At 44.5% G+C, this 24,732-nt stretch overlaps 1 protein-coding gene across 1 annotated transcript in view; it reads right to left on the bottom strand.

The window, feature by feature from the left end:
* wwc1 (WW and C2 domain containing 1) overlaps nt 1–24,732 on the bottom strand; it is a 158,761-nt gene that overhangs the window by 18,712 nt on the left and 115,317 nt on the right. Inside the window, exons 18-21 of the mRNA XM_085995775.1 lie at nt 23,735–23,903; nt 22,678–22,842; nt 16,244–16,336; nt 5,452–5,682 (exon numbers count right to left, since the gene is read on the bottom strand). Coding sequence (XP_085851901.1) covers nt 5,452–5,682; nt 16,244–16,336; nt 22,678–22,842; nt 23,735–23,903 — 658 coding nt within the window. The remainder of the gene's footprint in view (nt 1–5,451; nt 5,683–16,243; nt 16,337–22,677; nt 22,843–23,734; nt 23,904–24,732) is intronic.

Raw genomic sequence — 24,732 nt, forward strand, 5'->3', positions numbered from 1 at the left:
GCCGTTTTGGATTTCTAATAACCGCAAGTTCTAGTGCAAAAGCCCATAGAATGTCTGTGGGTAAGTGCAAATGTAATGATTGGCTGGCGGCGTTCGTTGCCACTGACTGTAAAATCTGGGCCATTTTGTGTACAAAATATGTGTCAATAATTTGCTAATTTTCAGCATATTTAAGAAAGAAGTATTTCTGAATATAAAATATTCCATTGTTTGTCTTTTTTTTTTTAAATATAAGGTCCATAGATTTCCCTTGAATAATGTTTTAATGTTTAATTTCACACCTCAAAGGCATACTTCTGTCAAATATTTCTACCTAATTAAAATCTGTCTGCCTGGCACATGTCCAATGTATAAGTCGAGCATGAAGAGTGAACAACTTTTCCCTGGGCTGTGGGGAAAGTGTCTGACATGTCCATAGGGCATGAATCATGCTGACTAGCTCAAATGCTCCATTCATTAAAAACCCATCAAAAACCATCATTAAAATTTTTATATCTTAAAAAGATTTCCCAATCACTAAAAAGTAAACAATTAAATACTTCAACAACAAAAAATTCAAAGTTCCCCATCTGTTCCATTATATATCCCTAAAAAAGGTAATTTGTAAACATAATAAAACATAGAAGATACAATTCTAGGGTAAAAATTACAGAACATAACCCATAAATTTACCAATCACATCCTCTAATCCCTCCAACAACTTCAACTACACAGACTTCCCCTTTCCTCAGGCCCTTTACACAAGCTGAAACAAAACCAGAAAAAAACTGGAAACCTACAGAATGTAAGTCAGCATCGGCAGAGAACAGACATTCAATATTTTGGGTTTGTAACCTTCATGGACTGTCTGTTTACTCCAATGATACTGACTGATCTGCTGCACAGTCCCAGCTTTTACTATATTTGTTTCAGGTTTCCAGTATTTTACTTTTCATCCTTCCTTGTCATTTGTTCTGTTCTTGGAGCTTCAATTCTTCAGCTGGATCTTAGGTCCTAGAACTTTTAGGACTACTGCACATGCGTAATCTCAGTACTGGCCTCTCAGTGGGAAGTTCCAGCTTCTATTGTTAAATACTTTAATACAAAAATGGACCTGCTGTAGCATTAGATTATTGCTAGCTTCCATCCAGATTATTTGCACGATCCTCAGTTGTTTTTCTTCTGCATTTCTCTTTTTTTGACTGTAAACATCCAGTATCTTGTTTTGGGAGGAACGTGGCGCCAAAGTGGCCATCGTACTTATTGCATCTACCTTAGAATTTGTGTGACTAAATCTCAAGAATCCATGGCGGGGGTGTGGAATGTGTGAATGAGAGATAAAAACTTAGTGAGCAAATGGAGCTGCACTTCAAGTAGAGTAAAAATAGCTGGTAGCTTGGCAGCAGCAACCGTGACTCACAGCATGACCCCAACTGTGCCTTGGATGGCTCCAGTCTCCGTATCACTTATTTTGGTTCAACTGAATACACCCAGGCCCCAGACAGCTCCCCCCCCACCTACATTCTCCCAGCAAGTGTTGCTTGGCAGGCAGCAGTTAATTTATTTTCTATCCTGAGTGTATTATATTTTGAAAAAAAATCCAGGCTCTAAAGCAGCAGCCTTTGAAACATCATTATTCATTACTATTGATGGGCTTCATTTAAAAGCTTACAAAATCAGACTTGATGATGGCTCAGTTTTCTTCCCCAACTTCGCTCAGGCCCCAGACCACCCCCCTGCCCCCAGCACCAACAAAGACCTCCCCAGTCAGATCTTGCCACCCAAAATTCTCCCAGGCTGCAGAATTTTTTCGAGTTTTCCTAGGTGGCATAACCACATCCTGAAACGTTTTAATCAGAGTTCCAGTTAACTGAGATCATCCCACACCCAGGACCCCTCTTGTGATGCTACTTCAGTCACCCCAACAAAATTTCTCTCCGATTTTACTCTCAAAAGGGTTTCTCCCACTTCAAATGGTCCCATGCCCTTACTCTCCACTTCTACTAGATCCCAGCACAGCCCATCTCCAGCCCCCAAGAATGCAATACCTCAGCACCTCCCAGTGCCCTGAAACCTTTCTACTCTCAGCCTTCTCAAGTGCTCCACCACCCCATAATATTCCCATGTTTTGGACCCCCTCAAACACAGACTTTAAATCATAATACACTGATGCTACCCATATGTTAATCAGAATGATCTCTTACTTAATAATTCTGCTCAACTTTTTCTGTAGTGGTTAGAGATCAAAACTCCTTACCAATATCAAACACGTAGCGGAGATGTCAGAGTTCGGTAGCGCACCCAGACATACATTATAAACTCAAAGAGGCCCATCTTGATGAGAGAAGTGCCATGAAGTAAAATTACCAAACCTTTCACCTTGTATCTGTAAGCTATGACATAAGATGCAAAAATTACCACAAATCCAAATTGGTAATGGAAAGGAGTTTCTCATAACTTTCAGAATTATATGTAATGAATAGTTACAAAGAACTAATCTAATTGTAGCTTTGAAACTGTTCAAAACACCAAAAATTATGGCTCATCTGTTATGAAATAAAATTGAGCAAATACTGGTTTATAAGCTGGCATTGTTAAAATACTGAAGTCAAACCCATCTTGCAAGTATTTTGCTTCTGCAGTACCATGTTTCTGCTACTAGAGGTCCTCACTGAACTGCAAAAATCACAATAGAAAAATACAGCAACCCAACTTACTAAAAAGAGTCCTGAAGTATTTACTGTGTTGTAGGAAACGTGACCTAAAAAAGGACTTGGTGACATAAAAGGTGATGTTTTAAAAATATGCTACAGAACTCTTGAAAAACCCAAAAGATTAAAAGCTAAGATCTCTGGGAAATTCAGACAGCAGCTTTAGCATAAAGGACTTTTACAATTTGCAAAGGTTTCTAATTAATAGCTGGAGCTAAAAATGTCCAGATTGCCAAGGTTATTTAATGAATAAGACTACGTTGCCTAAAGAGATAAGGAATATGTAGGAGTGTTCCTGAGGGAAATCAGCTGTAACTAAGACGAAGAATATCATGCTTGTATGGTGATAGAACTGCCCAATGGCTTGATTGTCAACTAGTTGGGATCTGGCCATATCAAGTTCCTTATAGATATCCATAAAAAATGAATGACACTTAAAAAATGAATCCGAGTGACATGGGTCATCTTGGTTGGCTACAGACCAAATACGTGGGAAACGGGGTCTTAACATTTTGTAACCAAAGTATAAAAGATTATACTTCTGATACCCAAAAGGAGGGTCTTGGCAATCAACCAAGAAAAAGGATGATTGAAAAGACTTTTTTTTCCTGAAGGTTGAGAAATTTTAGTCTGATAGCATCAAGTGTTGAAAGTGTCTCATACGTCACAAAACAGTCCAAAAATCTGAGAACTGAGAGACAGGAATTAGAAATGATTCACCTTCTAGCTGTCAGCATACATGCAAGGTTAGATATACCAGGAGAAGACAACCTAAGAGGGGAGGAATACTATCACTATGGATAAGGGTTGCCCACTCTGGTTGGGCTTATTCTTGGAGGTTTCACCATAGAATCATAGAAAGTTACAGCACGGAAGGAGGCCATTTCGGCCCATCGTGTCTGCGCCGGCCAACAAAGAGCTATCCAGCCTAATTCCACTTCCCAGCTCTTGGTCTGTAGCCACTGCAGGTTACAGCATCCCAAGTGCACATCCAAGTACTTTTTTTAAATGTGGTTAGGGTTCCTGCCTCTACCACCCTTTCAGGCAGTGAGTTCCAGACCCCCACAACCCTCTGGGTGAAGAAATTTCCCCTCAAATCCCCATTAAACCTTCCACCAATTACTTTAAATCTGTGCCCCCTGGTTTTTGACCCCTCTGCTAAGGGAAATAGGTCCTTTCTATCCACTTTATCTATGTCCCTCATCATTTTATACACCTCAACAAGGTCTCCCCTCAGCCTCCTCTGTTCCAAGGAAAACAGACCCAGCCTATCCAGTCTTTCCTCATAGCGAAGATTCTCTACTCCCGGCAACATCCTTGTAAATCTCCTCTGCACCCTCGCTAGTGCAGTCACATCCTTCCTGTAATGTGGTGACCAGAACTGCACGCAGTACTCTAGCTGAGGCCTAACTAGTGTTTTTACCACGGATGTTGCCTGGCCTGCTGAGTTTTTCCAGCATTTTCTATTGTTATTTAGTGTTTTATACAGTTAAAGCATAACCCCCCTGCTATTGTATTCTATGCCATGACTAATAAAGGCAAGCGTTCCGTCTGCCTTCTTAACCACCTTATCTACCTGGCCTGCTACCTTCAGGGATCTGTGGACATGCACTCCAAGGTCCCTTTGTTCCTCTACACTATTCAGTGTCCTACCATTTAATGTGTATTCCCTTTCCTTGTTAGCCCTCCCCAAATGCATTACCTCACACTTCTCCGGATTGAATTCCATTTGCCACTGTTCTGCCCACCTGACCAATTTACTGATATCTTCCTGCAGTCTACAGCTTCCTTCTTCAGTATCAACCACACAGCCGATTTTAGTATCATCTGCAAACTTCTTAATCATACCCCCTATATTCAAGTCTAGATCATTGATATATACCACAAAAAGCAAGGGACCTAGTACTGAGCCCTGCGGAACCCCACTGGAAACAGTCTTCCAGTCACAAAAACACCCATCAACCATTAACCTCTGCTTCCTGTCTCCGAGCCAGTTTTGAATCCGACTTGACACTTTGCCCTGGATCCCATGGGCTTTTAACTTCGATCACCACATGACCTTCCACCTCCAGCCGCACTGCAGCCATTTCTCTCATTGCCAATATTTCAAAGAAAACAAAAAAAACATTTATTTTAATGCCCATTTGATTTTTTCTGTGCTAAGCACAGAGCAATTAGATTTTAATGCAAAAGGAAACAAATACTGTATACCCAACATCCAAAACACACACAGCAAAACTGTCACTTCCTGTAGTCATATCTCAACGTTACAATGAATCGCCACCTCACAAGTATAACTTAACATGTAGTTAAAATTAATTTTTACAAACACGTAGGAGAATTAATAATCAAGCATTCAAATCCCACAAATGCATGTTTTCTGTGAAGAAAAATGTAACCCGTTTGTGTCTTGCTTGAAAAAAAAATCTCCAGCTGTACTGATTTTAATGGATTTACTATCTTATCCTGTTTTATCCTCAAAAGATTTGGTTTCTAATGATGTGACCATGACAAGTTTGCAAAGTAATTGCTCGTAGCCCTGACCGTACCAAAATTTGGTTTCCTCCTGATTCATAAGCCAGGGAAACCTAGGGACTTTTTCCAACAACGAGAGGTTTGCAAACTGCAGTTTGTAATTACAAGGCTCAACTCTTAATTTTAAGTAAACAAGGGAATTATTCAGGATGTACGTTATGAGGCATCTCCCTCTCCCAACCACTGTGCACAACTGAACATTAAGTAATAAATGTCAATACGCTACCTGTTTTTCAACTTGCTTCAGCAGGGTCTGAAACCTTGCATCCTCCTTCACCCACTGAGGCAGTTCTGTCTCTCCTCTGGCTTTGGCCTCGTCAATTTGCTGTTTCAGGTCCTTCAAGGTGTCCAGTTCCTGAGTTAGCCTGTTCTGCCTGGTCCTTGATGCCTGCAGATCCAACTCCAAATCCAAAGAGGTTCGCACCAGCCTTTCTGATCCCACCCTTCTGATTGAAGGCTGGAAAAGACAACAATTTTTGCCTTTAGATAATGAATTAATTTGAGGTGGAAATATGATGGAAGCCAGCAATCATAACATCTTTTTGCATTGTCAAGGAATGGTAGAACGAGAACATGTGCTTATATCAGACCCAAGACTGAGGTCTGTAAGGTATTGGACTAACTGTATTTTATGTAATTAGTTCATATTATTTAAACATCAAGTGTCACAGTTACATTTTCAGGTCTTTCCTAACCTTTTTTACCCTAGATTATTTTGGCCCTCTTATCGTGGATCACTTTTATGAGCAAGTCCCAACTCCCCATAATGTTGAGAAAGTGTATTTCAGTAACATACCTGGGAAATGAGCAGCAAAGCCCAGTAATTGCTTTTAGTTATTGTACTTATGACTCCATATCACACTCCAGCCTTTAGAAGCAGAGCATCACATCAAATCTCTTAGATTAAAATATCAAACAAAATTTTTTTTTTTTTTTTTTTAAAAACAGATGATGAACTAACACATAAATAAGTGATATTATATAATTACATAGATACCAAAGACATACTCTTACATAACTGAGTGAACAAAATAGATCATAGAATGATACAGCACAGGAGGCGGCCATTTGGCCCATCGTGCTTGTACCAGCTCTTTGCAAGAGCTATCCAATTAGTCCCACTCCCCTGCTCTTTCCCCATAGCCCTGCAATTTTTCCCACTTCAAGTATTTATCCAATTTAAGTATTTATCCAATTCCCTTTTGAAAGTTATTGTTGAATCTGCAGCCACCACCCTTTCAGGCGGCGCATTCCAGATCCTAACAACTCGCTGCGTAATTTTTTTTCCCCTCATATCAACTTTGGTTCTTTTGCCAATTACCTTAAATCTGTGTTCTCTGGCTACCAACCTTTCTGACACTGGAAACAATTTTCCTTATTTTGAACACCTGTCAAATCTCTCCATAATTTTCTCTGCTCGAAGGAGAACAACCCCAGTTTCTCTAGTCTCTCCATGTAACTGATGTCTTTCATCTCTGGTACCATTCTTGTGAATCTCCTCTGCACCCTCTCTAAGGCCTTAACATCCTTCCTAAAGTCTGGTGCCCAGAATTGGACACAATACTCCAGCTGAAGCCTAACCAGTGTTTTGAAGGTTTCGCCTAACTTGCTTTAGTACTCTATGCCTCCATTTATAAAGCCAAAGATCTGTATGCCTTTTTAACAGCCTTCTCAACTTGTCCTGCTTCTGTCAAAGACTTGTGTGCGTACACCCCCAGGTCTCTCGGTTCCTGCACCCACTTTAAAATTGTACCATTTCGTTTTTATTGCCTCTCCTCATTCTTCCCACCAAAATGAATCACTTCACTCCTGTGCGATAAATTTCACCTGCCATGTGTCTGCCCATTTTACCAGTCTGTCTATGTCCTCTTGAACACTGTTACTATTCACCTCACAGTTTACTACATTTCCAAGTTTCATCTCCTCTGCAAACTTTGAAATTATGTCTTGTACACCCAAGTTCAGGTCATTAATATATTACAGCTCCAAGAGATTGCAGCTCTAAGAACTAAGCTAATCTTTTGTAAGTAACTTCTAAATAATAGTGGGCCATAATTTGCTATCAAAATAACGGCTAATGGCGCTCTTCATTATTTATGCGCAAATACTACAGGCAAGGGCAGATGCGTGGTTAAATGCAGAAATCCCAAAGTTGCTGACCAAGATGCGCCGCTCTGCATGTGAAAACAGCCTCTTGCTGTCTGCCTCAACATTGAAATGCATTGAACAGCATGAAGTTGCTGTACTTGTGTGGTAGATACGAATTAAAATTGCCACAGAAAGTCAAGTCTTGTCCATTTCAGTCTAAAGACTATTTTAATGACATGATAAGTGCTAATTACTGCCAGGCAACCTCTCTGGCACTGAAAATTAACTATTATAAGTGGGGAGTCTCATTCCTTCAGGTTTTAATTGTTGTTGGAGATTTCCAAAATGTAACATTAATTTTTTTTTTTTTTTTTAATGTTTTACTTTTCTTGGGAATCAAGGGATATGGAGATCGGGCGGGAAAGTGGGGTTGAGGTCGATGATCAGCCATGATCCTATTGAATGGCGGAGCAAGCGCAAGGGGCTGTATGGCCTACTCCTGCTCTTATTTCTTATGTTCGAATGTTTCTTTTGGTCTCTTTTTTTTCTCTCTCTCTCTTAATCCAATCTTTCTTTCCCTCTCTTTATGTCTCTTTCTGCTCCTGATTTGACATTGAATTCGCCCACACTAATTTACATTTCCTTCTCAGTTCTTGCGCAGTTAATTTCACAACCCTTCAATCTGATTGGTTAAGGAGTTGCGCAGATGCCATTCATTGCCTTGCTACAGCAAATTATGGCCCAGTGTTTCTTTCCGTAGAATTTCTTACCACCATGGCAGCCTAATTAATATAAACTATTTCTTGGAAAGTCAAACGGATTTTTCTTTCAGGAGTTTCAATAGATCCTTTACCGGAGACTCTTTCGGTTTGAACATAACAGCTCTTTTTATATTTAGCAATAGAGTTACGGGGCTATTCTAGATTTTGAATAACCCACCATTCAATTTTAAAAAGGAACAGTCAGTCATATACAAACTGAACCAATCACACAACATTATTACAGTTTGAATTATTCATCTCAACAGTCTATAACCGATTTGTAACATTGTACTGAAGTAACTTTGGTACAGGGATCCGAATTGCAGTTGTGTTTTTAAACTGTTTATGCACGGTGACTGAATTTAAAGGAACAGTCATTAAACCAAAACTAAACAAAAACACCTTATTTTTGTCACCGTCACCATCAATACCTCTTCCACAAAATTAGTTACAAAGAACATTTTCTGTGTTTTTTTAATGATCACAGTATGTTATGAACTGCAAATATGAACAGAAAATATGAACCCATATCCAGTTTTGTGGTAGAGCACTTTGAATGTCTAGTGCACTGAGGCCCAGTACACTGGGCATTCAAAATGCTCTGCCACCACACATGTTCTTATGCCATTATATTCACATTGTTACCATTTTGTAAATCCAAGCATTCTATCTAATGAGTGAGGTTCTTATGAATAACACTAAAAGCAACATTATACTACATGCTTATAACATAGCTGTATCTTTCCCGGCAGATTTTGATGACACACAGAGTTCTACTGTTGAACACGATTCCGTCAACCCAATGAACTAAGAGTATCTGTTCTTTCAGATAAAATTACTCAAAACAGGTGCCTAGGAGGGTGTGAAGAATAGTTTAGACAAATCTATTAATAAACTCTAGTCACTGACTGTCCTCTTACCAGGCTCCTCAATCAGGCTGAATAAGTCTGTGAGGAATCTTAGCATCTTGTGCAATCCAGAGTAGGATATCAAGTCCCATATTTTATCCAAAACCAATACTGCTTACTTCCACCTTTGTACAATCGCTCATCCCCATCCCCAAATCACCCCCAGTACTTCTGAAATCCTTATCCACAGAATTGTCATCTCCAGACTCAGTGGGCTGGATTTTGTCAGCCCCGAGGAGGCGGGACTGCTGGTAAAGTTGCAGAATGTGGGGGCGGCTGGCAAACCCGCCCCCATCCCGCCTCCGTGCCCTTTTGCCAGGAGGCGGAAAGCCCTCCTGCCCCGGGTTCCGTCTCCTCGAGGCGGGAAAGGGATTAAATCCTATTAACTGCCTGATAACAGACAGAAAAAAGGATTAGTCCCATTTTACCTTTCGAAGTGCAGGCTTCCCGACCTCAGAGAACCACGCCGGGGTGTAGGAGACGTGAAGGAAGTCTGCGGGGGTCGGAAGGGTCTGAAAGTGAGATGTAGAGGTGAGTGATGGGTGCAAGTGTGGAGTGGTAAGTATGTAAGGCGAGTGTTAAGTGTTATAAAATGTTCACTTACCTTTGTTTCTGCCTACAGCCTTCAGCCGCTGTGGATCCAGAGTCCCAACATCCTCACTGTAGATTTCACAGACTGGCTGTTGGATCCTCCGAACCAACAGTCAGGTGATTCCTGCAAAGTTGAAAGGTTTGATGAGTCCTGAACACAAGGACTCATCAAACTACACAGAACGTCAGTATTTTTTGACAGCTTCACAGAGCTGTCAAACGCTGACATTTCTTCTTTCAAGAAATCTTGACAGATGGCACGTCAGACGTTGACGTGCTCTGTCCGTGACTTCCCCCTAACAGCGGCGGCGGACCTGGGTGAAGCGGCGGCGGTCCTGGGTGAAGCGGCGGCGGAGGAGCGAACTTAAACCGAGGCGGCAGCAGCAGCAGGTAGGCCCCACAGCGGCAGCGGCGGTGCGAATTTAAACCAAGGTGGCAGTAGCAGGTAGGCCCCACAGCGGCGGCGGACCTGGGTGAAGCGGCGGCGGAGGAGCGAATTTAAACCGAGGTGGCAGCAGCAGGTAGGCCCCACAGCGGCGGCAGACCTGGGTGTAGCGGCGGCAGTGGAGGAGCGAATTTAAACCGAGGCGGCAGTAGCAGGTAGGCCCCACAGCGGCGGCGGACCTGGGTGAAGCGGCGGCAGCGGAGGAGCGAATTTAAACCGAGGCGGCAGTAGCAGGTAGGCCCCACAGCGGCGGCGGACCTGGGTGAAGCGGCGGCGGTGCAAATTTAAACCGAGGCAGCAGCAGCAGGTAGGCCCCACAGCAGCGGTGGACCTGGGTGAAGCGGCGGCGGAGGAGCAAATTTAAACCGAGGCGGCAGCAGCAGGTAGGTTTACCAATCTCAGAGCGGGAGAGAGAGAAGTAAAAATTAATCGAAGTGTGACGTCACCAGAAAGCAGGTAAGTGATTGGTTGGTGAGTATTTCTCTCTTTCTCCTTTTTTCCAAACTTAAAACTCTGTGGTTTATAGTTTATAGGGTGTCTGTGGTGCAGCGGGTCTGTTGGTAAACCAGGGCCCTTGAGTATATCACTTAATTGTAGTGTAATTGGTGGTTTTGATTTAATTAATTTGAATTAATTAAAGGGTAAGTCATGGCAGGAGAGCTCGGCCCCGTGGTATGCCCCTCCTGCGGTATGTGGGAAATCAGGGACACTTCCTGTGTCCCTGACGACCATGTGTGCAGGAAGTGTATCCAGCTGCAGCTACTGGCAGACCGCATTGCGGCGCTGGAGCTGCGAGTGGATACATACTGGCGCATTCGCGATGCTGAGGAGGTCGTGGATATCACGTTTAATCAGTTGGTCACACCGCAGGTAAAGGTTGCACAGGCAGAAAGGGAATGGGTGACCAGACAGAGTAGTAGGCGCAGGCAGGTAGTGCAGGGGTCCCCTGTGACCATCCCCCTCTCAAACAGATATACCACTTTGGATACTGTTGGTGGGGATGGCTTATCAAAGGAAGGCAGCAGCAGCCAACTTCCTGGCACATGGGGTGGTTCTGCTGCACAGGACGGGAGGGCTATAGTGATAGGGGATTCTATTGTAAGGGGAATAGATAGACGTTTCTGCGGCCACAAACGGGACTCCAGGATGGTGTGTTGCCTCCCTGGTGCAAGGGTCAAGGATGTCTCAGAGCGGCTGCAGAACATTTTGGAAGGGGAGGGTGAACAGCCAGTTGTCGTGGTGCATATAGGTACCAACGATATAGGTAAAAAACGGGATGAGGTCCTAAAAGCTGTATATAGGGAGTTAGGAGGTAAATTTAAAAATAGGACCTCAAAGGTAGTAATCTCAGGATTGCTACCAGTGCCACGTGCTAGTCAGAGTAGAAATAGAAGGATATTTCAGATGAATACGTGGCTAGAGGAATGGTGCAAGGGGGAGGGTTTCAAATTCCTGGGACATTAGAACTGGTTCTGGGGGAGGTGGGACCAGTACAAACCAGACGGTTTGCACCTGGGCAGGACCGGGACCGATGTCCTAGTGTTTGCTAGTGCTCTGGGGGAGGGTTTAAACTAAAATGGCAGGGAGTTGGGAACCTGTGCAGGGAGACAGAGGAAAGGGAAACAAGGATAGGAGCAAATGACAGGAAGGAGAAAAACAAAGGTGGCAGTCAGAGAAATCAAGGGTTTAAATCAAACATGGCCACAGTAAATAATAATTCTAAAAGGTCTAAGAGCATTAAAAAAAAAAAAACAACCCTGAAGGCTTTGGGGGAGAAATTCGGTATCGCCCCATTTGGGGTGCAATTATCGGCCGGGCACAAAGTTTAGCGCCCGGCGCAAATTATCGCCGCCTACTGCTAAATTGGTCTGTTTCGCCCCTGGAGCCGATTGCAGCGCTAAATCAGGCACTGCACAACTCTCTTAAGGCGCTAAGCCGGAGGAGCGAGGCGCTACCTCAGAGGGCGGGCGCAGCGCAGGTGCTGTCAGTTAGCGATTGCACACAGACACACTGGCGCCAGTCAGCTCTTAAAGGGGTCGATCTTGATTTGCAGCCGCACCCTGCGCATCGGAGCCCTGAATTTCGGCCTAGACAGACCTGTTGCCAAATCCTGCAGCCAAGGACCATGGAGGGGGCCAGGGGGAAGAGCGCAGCGTTTCAACGAGGGGGCCTTGGAGGCTCTGGTTGGTACGGTGGAGCGCTGGCGATCTCTCCTGTACCCGGAGAGTGGCAGGAGGCCTCTGCCCAGCGAGTACCGAAAAGCTTGGAGGGAGGTGGCTCACAGAGTGACCTCCAGCAGTGCCCGGCCGATAATTGCGCCCCAAATGGGGCGATACCGAATTTCTCCCCCAAAGCCTTCAGGCTTGTTTTTTTTTTTTTTTTTTAAAAACGCTCTTAGACCTTTTAGAATTATTATTTACTGTGGCCATGTTTGATTTAAACCCTTGATTTCTCTGACTGCCACCTTTGTTTTTCTCCTTCCTGTCATTTGCTCCTATCCTTGTTTCCCTTTCCTCTGTCTCCCTGTGCAATGCAGGAAAAAGTTCAACGACCTCACTCGGGTCGTCAGAGTGAGTGCCTTTTTTAGAAACCTCTTCATCCCTCCATCTCGACCTCGCTTTATGGTCAAAGGGTCTTGAAAGCCCCAATGCCCAGCACTCCTCCAACACCTATGGCCCTTTCAGGAAACTCACACGCACATTCAGCAATTTGCATACAGTAAGGGCTATTCGACCATGGGAGGCATTTCAGCCAAGATCATGGCTGCACACAGTAAGGGCAATTCCACCATGGGAGGCATTGCAGCCAAGATCATTGCTGCATACAGTAAGGGCTATTCGACCATGGGAGGCATTTCAGCCAAGATCATGGCTGCATCTTTTCTCAGACCCCGTCCTTTTTCTTGCAGGGCAAGCTGGCGCATAATAGGAGACAGCAGCAATGGACCGGGGGAGGCCGGCCTCACCTTCAAGCCCTGACCAATCTGGAGCAGCGAGTCCACCGGATTGTGGCAAACCGGATGCTTGGCCCCGTCGCCACAGGAGACGCCGACACCGTTCTGGCCAGCAATGACCTTTTTGACCTCTCTCCTTCCACTTGATCCTCACAGCAGCATCCTTCGACACTCTCGATCCAAATCAGTACATCGCTGCCACCCTGTCCTCACGCTAAAGCCACTCTTGTACCTCCCTGCTTTCAGGTGCTGATTCACCAGGTGAGGAGGCGGGCCCTCAAGCTGCCACTGGGAGTGAATCTGAAGGCGAGGCGGAAGAGGAAGCCGGACCCTCAGCGCAACCCTCTGCCGAGGCAGCCCATGGCCATACTGGGGACACGCCTTCCCTGGAGGGGAGCGGGGGGGAATGGTCTGATGAGGGTGAAGCTCCAGGTCCCAGCGGGCTGCAGCAACGCGAGGGGGGTAGGGAAGCTCGGGGGCCTTCTCCCCGGAGGGAGAGTATGGCCTCGAGTCCTGCTACAGTGAGTGCAGGCGAGGTGCGGCTCCTCGCTGAAATGAGCGCCCAAGCGGAGCAAAGGCACACTGAGCTCATGGCTGCAGTGGCAAGGATGCCCGAATCCATTGAGTCACTGGCAAGCAGTGTCCAGGACTTCGGTGCAGCACAGGTGTCTGCCACGCCAATGCTAAGTGCTGCAATGCAGTCAGTGGCTCGTCTCATGCAGACGCAGATTGAGGCCACGCGAGCACTAACTGATGTCACCCTCGCTGGATCGGGCAGGTTTCCCCAGGGCCCTCCCCGCGCCGCAGCAGGCCAGCAATCTGTGCTCCAGCAGATTGCTGCGCATGCTGAAGTGCTGCCACGTGGGAGCGCCAGTGTGTCGGTCAAGCGGGGAGTTGCTGTCCTCTCTCAGGATGACAGCATTCCTGCTGCCAGCACTGTTAGTTCTCCACTGCAGTTGCCACCACCTGTAGGACAGACTGCTGCCGCCCATGCAGAGTTGGAGCAGTCAGCAGCCGGGCCCTCCAGGCCCAGAGCTGGTCCAGGCCGTCCCTCAAGGGCATCTGCAGTCTCAGTTTCTGACATTCAGCAGCCTTCCCCAGCCTTGCTGCAGCCACTGGGGTCCCAGTGCGGCGGAGCTGCGGGGTAGGACGGGGGCAATTTCGCAAGGGAAGCAGATCACCCTCGAAGGGCAAAAAGTAGAAGGTGTGGCAAAATGTTGGTCATTGTTTTATTGAAGGCCGAGGATTGTGGTCATATTTTTGTTACTGTTTTGGACATTGTTTCCAGATTGTGAGAGCCAGTTATGTGATTGACTGTTTTTTTGTGTGTTTCTTTCTATTACTTTGTCATGCGGGAAGGATACACAGTTTGGTAAATAAAGAAGTGTCTTTATTCAAAATGTGCATGTTTGCTCTTTGCACTCATTGTTGCCTTGACCGGCTTAGGGGTTGCGGCATGGTTCCATTCAAGTTCTTTGAATGGCAGAAGCCATTCCCTCAGGGGGGGCCGAGAAGCGACTTGCTATAAACCTTTGACGGACGGCCCTTCCACTTTCAACATTGTGTGCCTCCCTCCCGCCTTGGTGCTGCTGATGATCATCCTCCTCTTCCTCTGGAGGTGCTCCAAGGCCTGGTGGCATTGGCTGGCTCCTGAGGATTGCAAGGTTATGCAGCATGCAGCACACAACAACGAAGTGGGAGACTCGCTGAGGCGAGTACTGCAGGGCTCCTCCAGAATGGTCCAGACAGTGGAGCCGTTGCTTGAGCACGTCGATCGTGTGCTCAATGATGTTCCTGGTAGCTAGATGGCTCTCGTTGTAGCGCAGCTCAGCAGGGGTGTTGGGCAAACGGCGCGGTGTCATCAGCCAGGTGCGGAGAGGATATCCCTTGTCCCCGAGAAGCCAACCACCTGGGTGATGCGGTGCCTGGAAAGGTCTGCCACAGAAGTCTAGCGCAGGATGAAGGCATCGTGGCTGCTGCCAGGATAGTGGGCATTGACAGCGAGTATCAGCTGTCTGTGGTCACAGACCAACTGAACGTTTAAGGAATGGAAGCCCTTTCAGTTGCAGAAATCCTCGGCATTCTCATGCGGAGTACGCAAAGCCACATGCGTGCAGTCAATGGCGCCCTGCACCATGGGGAAGCCCACTATCCTAGCAAAGCCCATTGCACGTTCTTGCTGCTTGTCCGGGGTCATGGGGAAAGAGATGTACTCTCGTCTCCTTTTAAAGAGGGCATTTGTGACCTGACGGATGCAACAATGCACCGCGAACTGGGAGATATTGGCGATGTCCCCAGTAGCAGATTGACAGGAGCCGGTATCATAAAAGTTGAGTCACTGTTATCTTCACTGCCACCGACAGAGACGTCCTGCTCCTCAGTTGAGGCTGCAGATCTGGCTGAAGCAGGTGGCAGAGCTCAGTGACCACCTCCTTGCTGAAGCGCAGCCTTCGCAAACACTGCTCCTCAGACATATTAATGTAGGAGAATTGTTGGCGAAATACCCTGGGAGGGTAAGGTCTCCTGTACAGAGGCCTTTTGGCCCTCCTCCGTCTGGCCATGATTGCAACTCTCTCTCTGCGTCTCTGTGCCCTCCGAATGTGATGGCGCAGGACCATTCATTGCAGCCCCCATAGTATCTTGGCAATCAAAGTAATGAAGGTCAGAAACCAAAGTACCTGCAAAGTTATGGTCAGAAGCCAAAACTACTTCAGACAGCGTTGACTCAATGCAGAAGTCTCTCTCAAAATCTCTCTCTCTCTCTCTCAGAACGAGTGGTGCAAAAATATCTACCACAGAAAAAGCCAGGAAGAGGCCCCCTTTAAATAGCACCCCCCCACCCCACCCAGCCCCACAGCGACTGGGAAGCGTTCCAGTCTACCTGTCGTTGGTTGCGCCAGGCGGAAAGGAGGGGGGGTGCCACTCAATTTCCGTTCCGGGGCGTCACAAGGGCGTTGCACTCTCAAATGACGTCAAGATCTGCGTGCGCAGAAGATCAAGCGGTATTGTTTAGCGCCGCCGCAAAATGTCCGGTCAATTCCACAAGAGGCGCAGAGATCGCCTCGCCCGGGCGCGAGTTGCTTTGCACCCTCTTAAGGCGCTAACGGGAGGCGCAAACCAACTGAATTTTCCCCCCAAACTGTTAACATTTAAATATATATATATTATATATATATTTAAATATATATATATTATATATATATAATTTAGATATATTCTAAAATTGGCAAGGGTTTTCTTCCATACAAGAAATGTTCTATTTTAATCCTTACCGTTTTCATTCGCAAACTGCGCCGTTCCATGGCATTCCGAACAAAGGGGGATCTCTTGGATAATGTTGAGCTGTCACTATCACTTCGATTTAACTGAAAAAGAATATCATTGTTATTTAATTATTAGCAACAATCAGCAAAGTCATTGCTCACTTGACACCTACTATATTTCTTTACTGTGCTGTGACAGCGCTATTGTGAACTCCAGGGAAGTTCATACTTAATCTAAGCACAGAATTCCACAGGACCAAACCTTTTAGTATTTTTTTTAATGCTCAGCATATTAAATATAGACAATATACTGCTGTCTTTTCTCCAGAGACAGCAATGATGGCCCGACTGTCTGGAACTTCCTCAACCCTCCCCTCACTTTTCTCTCTAATAGAGATATAGAACGTTTCCAAGGAGTTCCACTGTAATGAATTGTACAAAATAGTGAATAGGGGATTAGATGCCTTTTTATAGACAAATGGGATATAGAAATGATTATGTGCTCCCATTGCAGTGTTGGTGGTACCATATTTCTCTCATTGCAAAGTACGCATTGAGAAAGACAGTTAACCTCGTTCAAGCGCGGCTGGGAAAATTTAGAGAGGTGCGACGACTAGTTAAGTGGCCACTTAGGTGGCAAAATTCTTTCAGCCTTTAAAAGAGGCTCAAAATAGTTTTTAAATATTTTCCAAAGCTGCAGTGTGTGTGTCTCGGTGGGGTGGGGTGTGGGGAAGGAGAAGAGTGGCAGTCCAACAGCAGGGAAACAGACCCCATTTAACGGATGGCAAAGTGAACATGCTGCTGCACGAGTGATTACTTAGTATTGCATAGAACATACAGCACAGAAACAGGCCATTCGCCCAAAACTGATCCATGCCGATGTTTATGCTCCACGTGAGCCTCCTGCCTCTAACTCGAAGAAGGATTCTATGGCACCTTCCCGTAAAATAATGGCCAGGCTCAACACTTGTATAGCACTTCCAGAACCCGGAACAATGCAGAAAGAGATGATGCAATTTAAGACACCTGGCATAGAAACATAGAAGATAGAGCAGGAGTAGGCCATTCGGGCCCTCCAGCCTGCTCCGACTCCGACATTTAATGAGATCATGGCTGATCATCCAAATTCAGTACCCTGTCCCTGCTTTCTCCCCATATCCCTTGATCCCTTTAGCCTTAAGAAATATATCCAACTCCTTATTGAATATATTTAATAAGTTGGCCTCAACTGCCTTCTGTGGTAGAGAATTCCACAGGTTCACCACTCTCTGGGTGAAGAAATTCCTCCTCATCTCTGTCCTAAATGGCTTACCCCTTATCTTTAGACTGTGACTGCACTCCCCCGCCATCGGGAACATCCTTCCTGCATCTAATTTGTCTAGTCCGGTTAGAATTTTATAAGTTTCAATGAGATCCCCTTTCATTCTTCTAAACGCCAGCAAATATAAGCCCAATCGACCCAATTTCTCCTCATACGTCATTCCTGCCATCCCAGGTATCAGTCTGGTGAATCTTCACTGCACTCCCTCCATGGCAAGAACATCCTTCCTCAAATAAGGCGACCAAAACTGCACACAATACGCAAGGTGCGGTCTCACCAAGGCCCTGTACAACTGCAACAAGACATCCTTGCTCCTGTACTCAAATCCTCTCTCTACGAAGGCCAACATACCATTTGCCTTCTTAACCACCTGCTGCACCTGCATGCTTACCTTCAGCAACTGGTGCACAAGGACACCCAGGTCTCATTGCACTTCCCCTTCTCCCAATCTATTGCCGTTCAGATAATAATCTGCCTTCCTGTTTTTTCCACCGAAGTGGATAACCTTGCATTTATCCACATTATACTGCATCTGCCATGCATCTGCCCAATCACCCAACCTGTCCAAATCATACTGGAGTTTCTCTGCATTCTCCTCACAGCACAGACGCCCACCCAGCTTTGTGTCGTCTGCAAATTTGGAGATATTACATCTAGTTCCCTTGTCTAGATCATTAATATATAATTGTAAATAACTGGGGTCCCAGCACCGATCCCTGCAGTACCCCACTAGTCACTGCCTGCCACTCGGAAAAAGACCCGTTTATTCCAACTCTTTGCTTCCTGTCTGCCAACCAGTTCTCTATGCAAGTCAGTACCTTACCCCCAATCCCATGTGCTTTAACTTTACACGCTAATCTCTTATGCGGGACCTTATTGAAAGCCTTCTGAAAGTCTAAATACACCACATCCACTGGTTCTCCCTTATCTATTCTACCAGTTACATCCTCAAAAAATTCCAGTAGATTAGTCAAGCACGATTTACCTTTTGTAAATCCATGTTGACTTTGTCTGATCCTGTCACTGTTTTCCAAGTACTCTACTATTATATCTTTTATAATGGACTCTAGCATTTTCCCCACTACCGATATCAGACTGACCGGTCTATAATTCCCCATTTTCTCTCTACCACCTTTTTTAAATAGTGGGGTTACATTAGCTACCCTCCAATCCATGGGAACTGTTCTAGAGTCTATAGAATTTTGGAAGATGACCAGCAATGCATCTACTATTTCCAAGGCCACTTCCTTAAGTACCCTAGGATGTAGATCATCAGGCCCTGGGTGATTTATCGGCCTTCAATCCCGTCAATTTCCCTAACACCATTTCCCTACAAATACTGATTTCAATCAATTCCTCCCTCTCATTAGACCCTATGTTCCCCAACATCTCTGGGAGGTTATTTGTGTCCTCCTTTGTGAAGACAGAACCAAAGTATGTATTTAATTGGTCTGCCATTTCTTTGTTCCCCATTATAAATTCCCCTGATTCTGACTGCAAGGGACCGACACTTGACTTCACCAATCTTTTTCTCATCATATATCTATAGAAGCTTTTACAGTCAGTTTTTATGTTCCCTGCAAGATTACTCTCAATCTATTTTCCCCTCTTAATTAATCCCCTTGTCCTCCTTTGCTGAATCCTAAACTGCTCCCAATCCTCAGGTTTGCTGCTTTTTCTGGCCAAATTATATGTCCTCTCCTTGGATCTTATGCTATCCCTAATTTCCCTTGTTAGCCACAGTTGAGTCACCTTTTTTGTTTTATTTTTATGCCAAACAGGGATGAACAAATTCTGTAATTCATCCATGCGATCTTTAAATGTTTGCCATTGCCTATCCACCGTCAACCCTTTAAGTAACGTTCCCCAATCCATTCTAGCCAACTTGCGCCTCATACCATCGTAGTTTCCTTTATTTAAATTCAGGACCCTAGTGTCTGAGTCAAATACGTCACTCTCGATCTTAATGAAGAATTCTATCATATTATGATCGCTCCGCCCCAAGGGGCCTCGCACAACAACATTGCTAATTAATCCTTTCTCATTACATAATACCCAGCCTAAGATGGCCTGATCTCTAGTTGGTTCCTCGACATATTGGTGCAGGAAAACATCCCGTATACACTCCAGGAATGCCTCCTCCACAGTATTGTTACTAATTTGGTTAGCCCAATCTATATGTAGATTAAAGTCACCCATGATAACTGCTGTGCCCTTATTGCACGCGTCTCTAATTTCCCGTTTAAGGCCATCCCCAACCTCAGCATTACTGTTTGGGGGTTTGTATACAACTCCCACTAACGTTTTCTGCCCCATGGTATTTCTCAGCTCTGCCCATACAGATTCCACATCATCAGAGCTAATATCCCTCCTTACTATTGTGTTAATCTCTTTAACCAGCAATGCTACCCCACCTCCTTTTCCTTTTTGCCTGTCTTTCCTGAATATTGAATACCCCTGGATGTTGAATTCCCAGCCTTGGTCACCCTGGAGCCATGTCTCCGTAATCCTAATTATATCATATCCGTTTACATCTATTTGCGCAGCTAATTCATCCATCTTATTACGAATGCTCCTCGCATTAAGACACAAAGCCTTCAGGCTTGTTTTTTTTTTTTAAAACACTCTTAGAATTATTATTTACTGTGGCCATGTTTGATTTAAACCCTTGAGTTGTCTGACTGCCACTTTTGCTTTTCTCCTTCCTGTCTTTTGCTTCTATCCTTGCTTCCCTTTCCTCTGTCTCCATGTACAGGTTCCCATGGCTGGCATGGTAAGACAGCCCAAAAGTACTAAGTAACAGGCTCAGGATTGATGCCACCCAGTTTTGCCCGTCAACAGGGACAGCGTTAGGGCCGTGCCACCTGCACAATTGGATGGAACCCCGAAGCCAGTAAGGGGTCCGTGGCATGCACGTATGTTATTCTAGGAACTGGAGAACTATTTCCAATTTGCCAATATCCAAACAGAAAGACCGACAAAAAAAAAGAAAATTTCCACGAGTAGTGTACATTTCCATAAACAGAAACCAATCTAATGAAAATGTCTCTTTCCCAACTTGCTGTTTACCTTCTACTGGAGCACGATCACCTTTACTCTCGGTCACCCTGTCGTGACAGCAGGGGTTGAGGAATAGATCCACTGGCTGCTTTTACGTCGGCAACCCAATTATCCAATCCATTGTAGCAATGCGCTGACTTGTTAGACAGATTTGGTTCGAGTGCGGTAACTTTCCAAATAGAAGATGCGAGGATCAATTAGAGGAGAGGAAGGACAGGGAGGGAAATTGCGGAGAGCATACATGAGGGGCGGGGCCCGGTCCGTGTGGAAGGCTGTGCAGGTGCTCAAGTCAAACTGATAGACCCAGAATCTGTCCGTGTATCAGACCCAGTATCTGTCCATGTATCAGACCCAGTCTTCAATGGCAGCAAACTGGCCCCAAATGCTTACATTTATTCAGAAAACAAAATGGAGGTTAGAATAAAGAAATTTTGAATGTGATATAATCCTGATCTAGACGTTAAACCAGCCCCATTTCCTAATATAAATGAAAATACACAACCAATATGTTGAGTCAACAACCGACCTAACATATTGGAGTCTGATGGTGAAACCCATCAACTGTTCAAAATACTTTGAGGGCTCCAATTATAAAATTAAACTTAACAATCATTTTATGGTGCCATTAAAAGCATATTTAAATCTTAAACAAATCTCCTTTTTCTGTCACATACACTTTTTCCTTAGCTAATCTCGTTTTCGTTCCCACTTTCAAAACCTTTATAATCGTTTGATGTCATTTACTGTTGTGTTTACTATCACTTATCAAGTTGTCAACTATTTTTCTATTACCTATAGCAAACATGCCTTTTCATGGTGTATGTATGCTGATTTGATACGAGATTAACTTGGTAGTATTTAGCATCATGGTCTAGCAAAATTTACGGCCCCAATCCAAACCAATGTGTGGGGCCCCCGCAACTGCCCCTGCCCGTTAACCTATTTCACACATTTACTGCACTTTCATAGCATCTCATGCATACACATAGTTTAGCAGGATACATCCTCAAGCTGTAACTCACAAGTGAAAACCTTGCCACATGGACATCTGCTCAGGGATTCACACATCAAATCATAGTAACAAAACCGAGCTACATCATGCATTTTCATTTACTGACACTCAAGTTGTTCGCAAGTCTGTCACTGCATATATGCTCCTTCAACTGACAATATCTTAAGCATACTTACCTACTTGCACAACAGGATGGCACATAATACAAGGGAACAGATCCAAACTGGAGAAGGATGCAAGAATCATAAGCCTTTAACGCCGTTGGAGGTGGCCACCTTGGACAGCCTCACATTTAAGAGCACAAAAGTAGTCGGGAAAGATGAAGCCATGGGCCTACCTATCCCAAGCTCAGAGCTAGTGCCATCATATTCTTATGTCTTAATCTCCTCCACAGTCATGGTTACACAGGTATGCACACAAACATCACACACAGTATATTGCAAGTTCTGTTTGAAGGTATCCTTGCAGCCAACATTCTAACTTTGGTTATTTCTCTGCTATTGCTGACCTGGAAAAGGAGGATTCAGAACAAAACAGAGCTACTAGCACCTTATGTCCCTCTCATCTACATTAGCAAGCATCAGCACGATTATGCATAAGCTGAAGAATGCAGTTAGTAAATTTGAGAAGGGAGCAGAAGATCAGTCACACTGCATAGATGGGAAGGGTGAAATGTTGGCTGCAGTAGATGAAAAAGACCCTGCTATCTGGATGGTCATATAGCTGTCAATATTTGCTGCATTTAAGAAAATACAGGCAGCCGTGTAGTGTTACTGCTGCTGTTCGGAAGGAAAGGAGCTGAAATTGCTGACCATGTTCACCATGGACAGCTGAGGGGAATGGGGATAAGGAGGAGTGGGTGCGAGGAGTGAAGTGGTGGGGAGGGATGGAAGATGAGAAAGGAAGAGCAGGATGAGAACAAGGACAAGGACGAGGGAAGGAATCAGCTCAGTGGGGACAGAAGCTGAAAACCACCAAGCAATAAGCTGTGGATTACATTCAAAAGATATAAATGTGTAAAGAACAAAATCTAATAGAATCAATTCTTACCCTGCATACATAGGGATTCTGTGCGCCCGGAGAGAAGGTTTTTGAACGAATAATAGCACTGCCCCTCACAAATGGACTCTGCTGAGTAGTATGGGCTCTTCTATCCTTTGGACGCACTGCAGAAGTTGCTGCCACAGCCTCCTCTGTGTTAGTCTCTTTATCGACCTGTGGAGATAATACGTGCATAATCCAACCAAGTTGCATAACAGTGGTGATGTGCAATGTTGTTACTAACCTTACTTATTGTTTTCATATCGATATATTATAGGGAAAAAAAGTCTCACTTAAAGCGATGTATTTCAAATGTTGCGTTGGGTACATTTTGATCAAGGCATTAATGTGGCTCACATTAGCAACTGGAGAAAATATGCTCATTTGTGTGATGCTCTTAATCCATCACATGAACTTGCACACATTACTAGCGATCGGCCTCTAATCACCAGAACCCAACCCTGGCATTCAACAGCATAAAATGCGCTCTCCTGATACAACACCCAGGTTTGAAAGAATACAATTATACTTATTGTGCTTGGGTGTGCTTCACAATTCAAGCAGAAGTGCCAAAGATATATTTCACATACTCACCACTACATTTTAGACTGAATAACAATTATAACTAAAACAGTAACCCATAGCTACATGGACATAAATGGTCTGGATGGTTTCTTGCTTGTGCACTGTAATCCTGAATTAAATATTAATGTAACAGAAAGAAGGCTACTCAAATGTTAGCAGTAGCTTTATTACTGCAATATTGAACTTAAATTGCAAAAAGCCTCATTTAAATTGGATTTTTCTTATATTTTCTCTTTCTGCTTTTAGTTTCTTCTTCAAATACAAATTCATCCATTAGCCCCAAATTGGTCACTAATTCCAGTAACCCAAATTCTGTGACGCATAATAATTCACAAATTTTAATAGATATCACCATTATTTGTTATGCCTCTACAGCCAGGCAACCTGTGCTTAGGGCTCTCTCTAAATGGCAGCAACTGTAATTCTGAATGATTCATGAAGAGTTAGCCAGATAGATCCATTATTTCCTGCAAATATTCACCTTCACTGCAACTACTGCTGTGAGTGCTGAGTAATCGTCAGTCTGCTCATTGGCATTCTCAGCATTGTCTTCATTTTCCCATGGTATTCCTTCATTGTATTCGTCTTGTTCTTCCTCCTCGGCCACTTCTTTCTCACTGCAGTCACCTTCCTCCACTGGCACACTTTGCCTGCAAGCAAACAAACTGGACTAAATACATTTTTTAAAATGTGTATCTAGTTTTGTTATTTTCCTAATAAACTCTCCCGTCTTTGGCTCTCCCTTTCTTACTCCCAACTACGAGGAAACGCAAACTATCTGTCTTCTGGTTGAGATACGTGCCCACTTCATTCTTTCCCTTTTCGTATGCACCTTGGCTGTGCTTCACATCTGCAGAAGATATCTTAGATAAAATTAGAAAACTAATTTGTGGGGAATGCTAGGGATAAACATACAAAAATGATAAGCAGCCTTATATTGCCATTTACAAAATTAGCAAGTTAGCTGATCATATCCACACTGACCATTTAAGCTAGGAAGGCTGGATGGTAATTGGTGAACATATCCAAATCATCCTGAATCACGTTTTTGATTAGCCATTAGGGGGTGCAATTAAATCAGATAAGAGACAAGACCTCATGGGTCAGTCTTGCATTCTCTCCTGATGACATGACTGAGGCTAGCAAAATGACCCATCTGTAAGGCAACAGCAAGATGTGACTTAGAGTGAGCTCGAATTAGAGTCCGCTGCTTGGGAAACCAATATTCCAGCAGCTAATGAACTTCTCACTTGGAAATTGCTACATTGAGGCCCACATTTTCTGCTTTAGTGGAATTGGAATGCATCTCTTGCATGACTGGACTTTTGTACACCACACAGATGAGCCTCTGAGCCCAAACTGAGCTTTCTGGATTATAGAAAATAAATGCCTGTCCAGCTTTACATCCTGCACGCCCCAGTTCCATTCAGAAACTGAAGGATAGCGGGAAGGGGGGAGAGCTTTACCTAGATTTTCTGT

Source organism: Somniosus microcephalus, chromosome 8 (genome assembly GCF_052327205.1).
Source record: "Somniosus microcephalus isolate GS21.2 chromosome 8, FLI_Smic_1.0, whole genome shotgun sequence".
Taxonomy (NCBI): domain Eukaryota; kingdom Metazoa; phylum Chordata; class Chondrichthyes; order Squaliformes; family Somniosidae; genus Somniosus; species Somniosus microcephalus.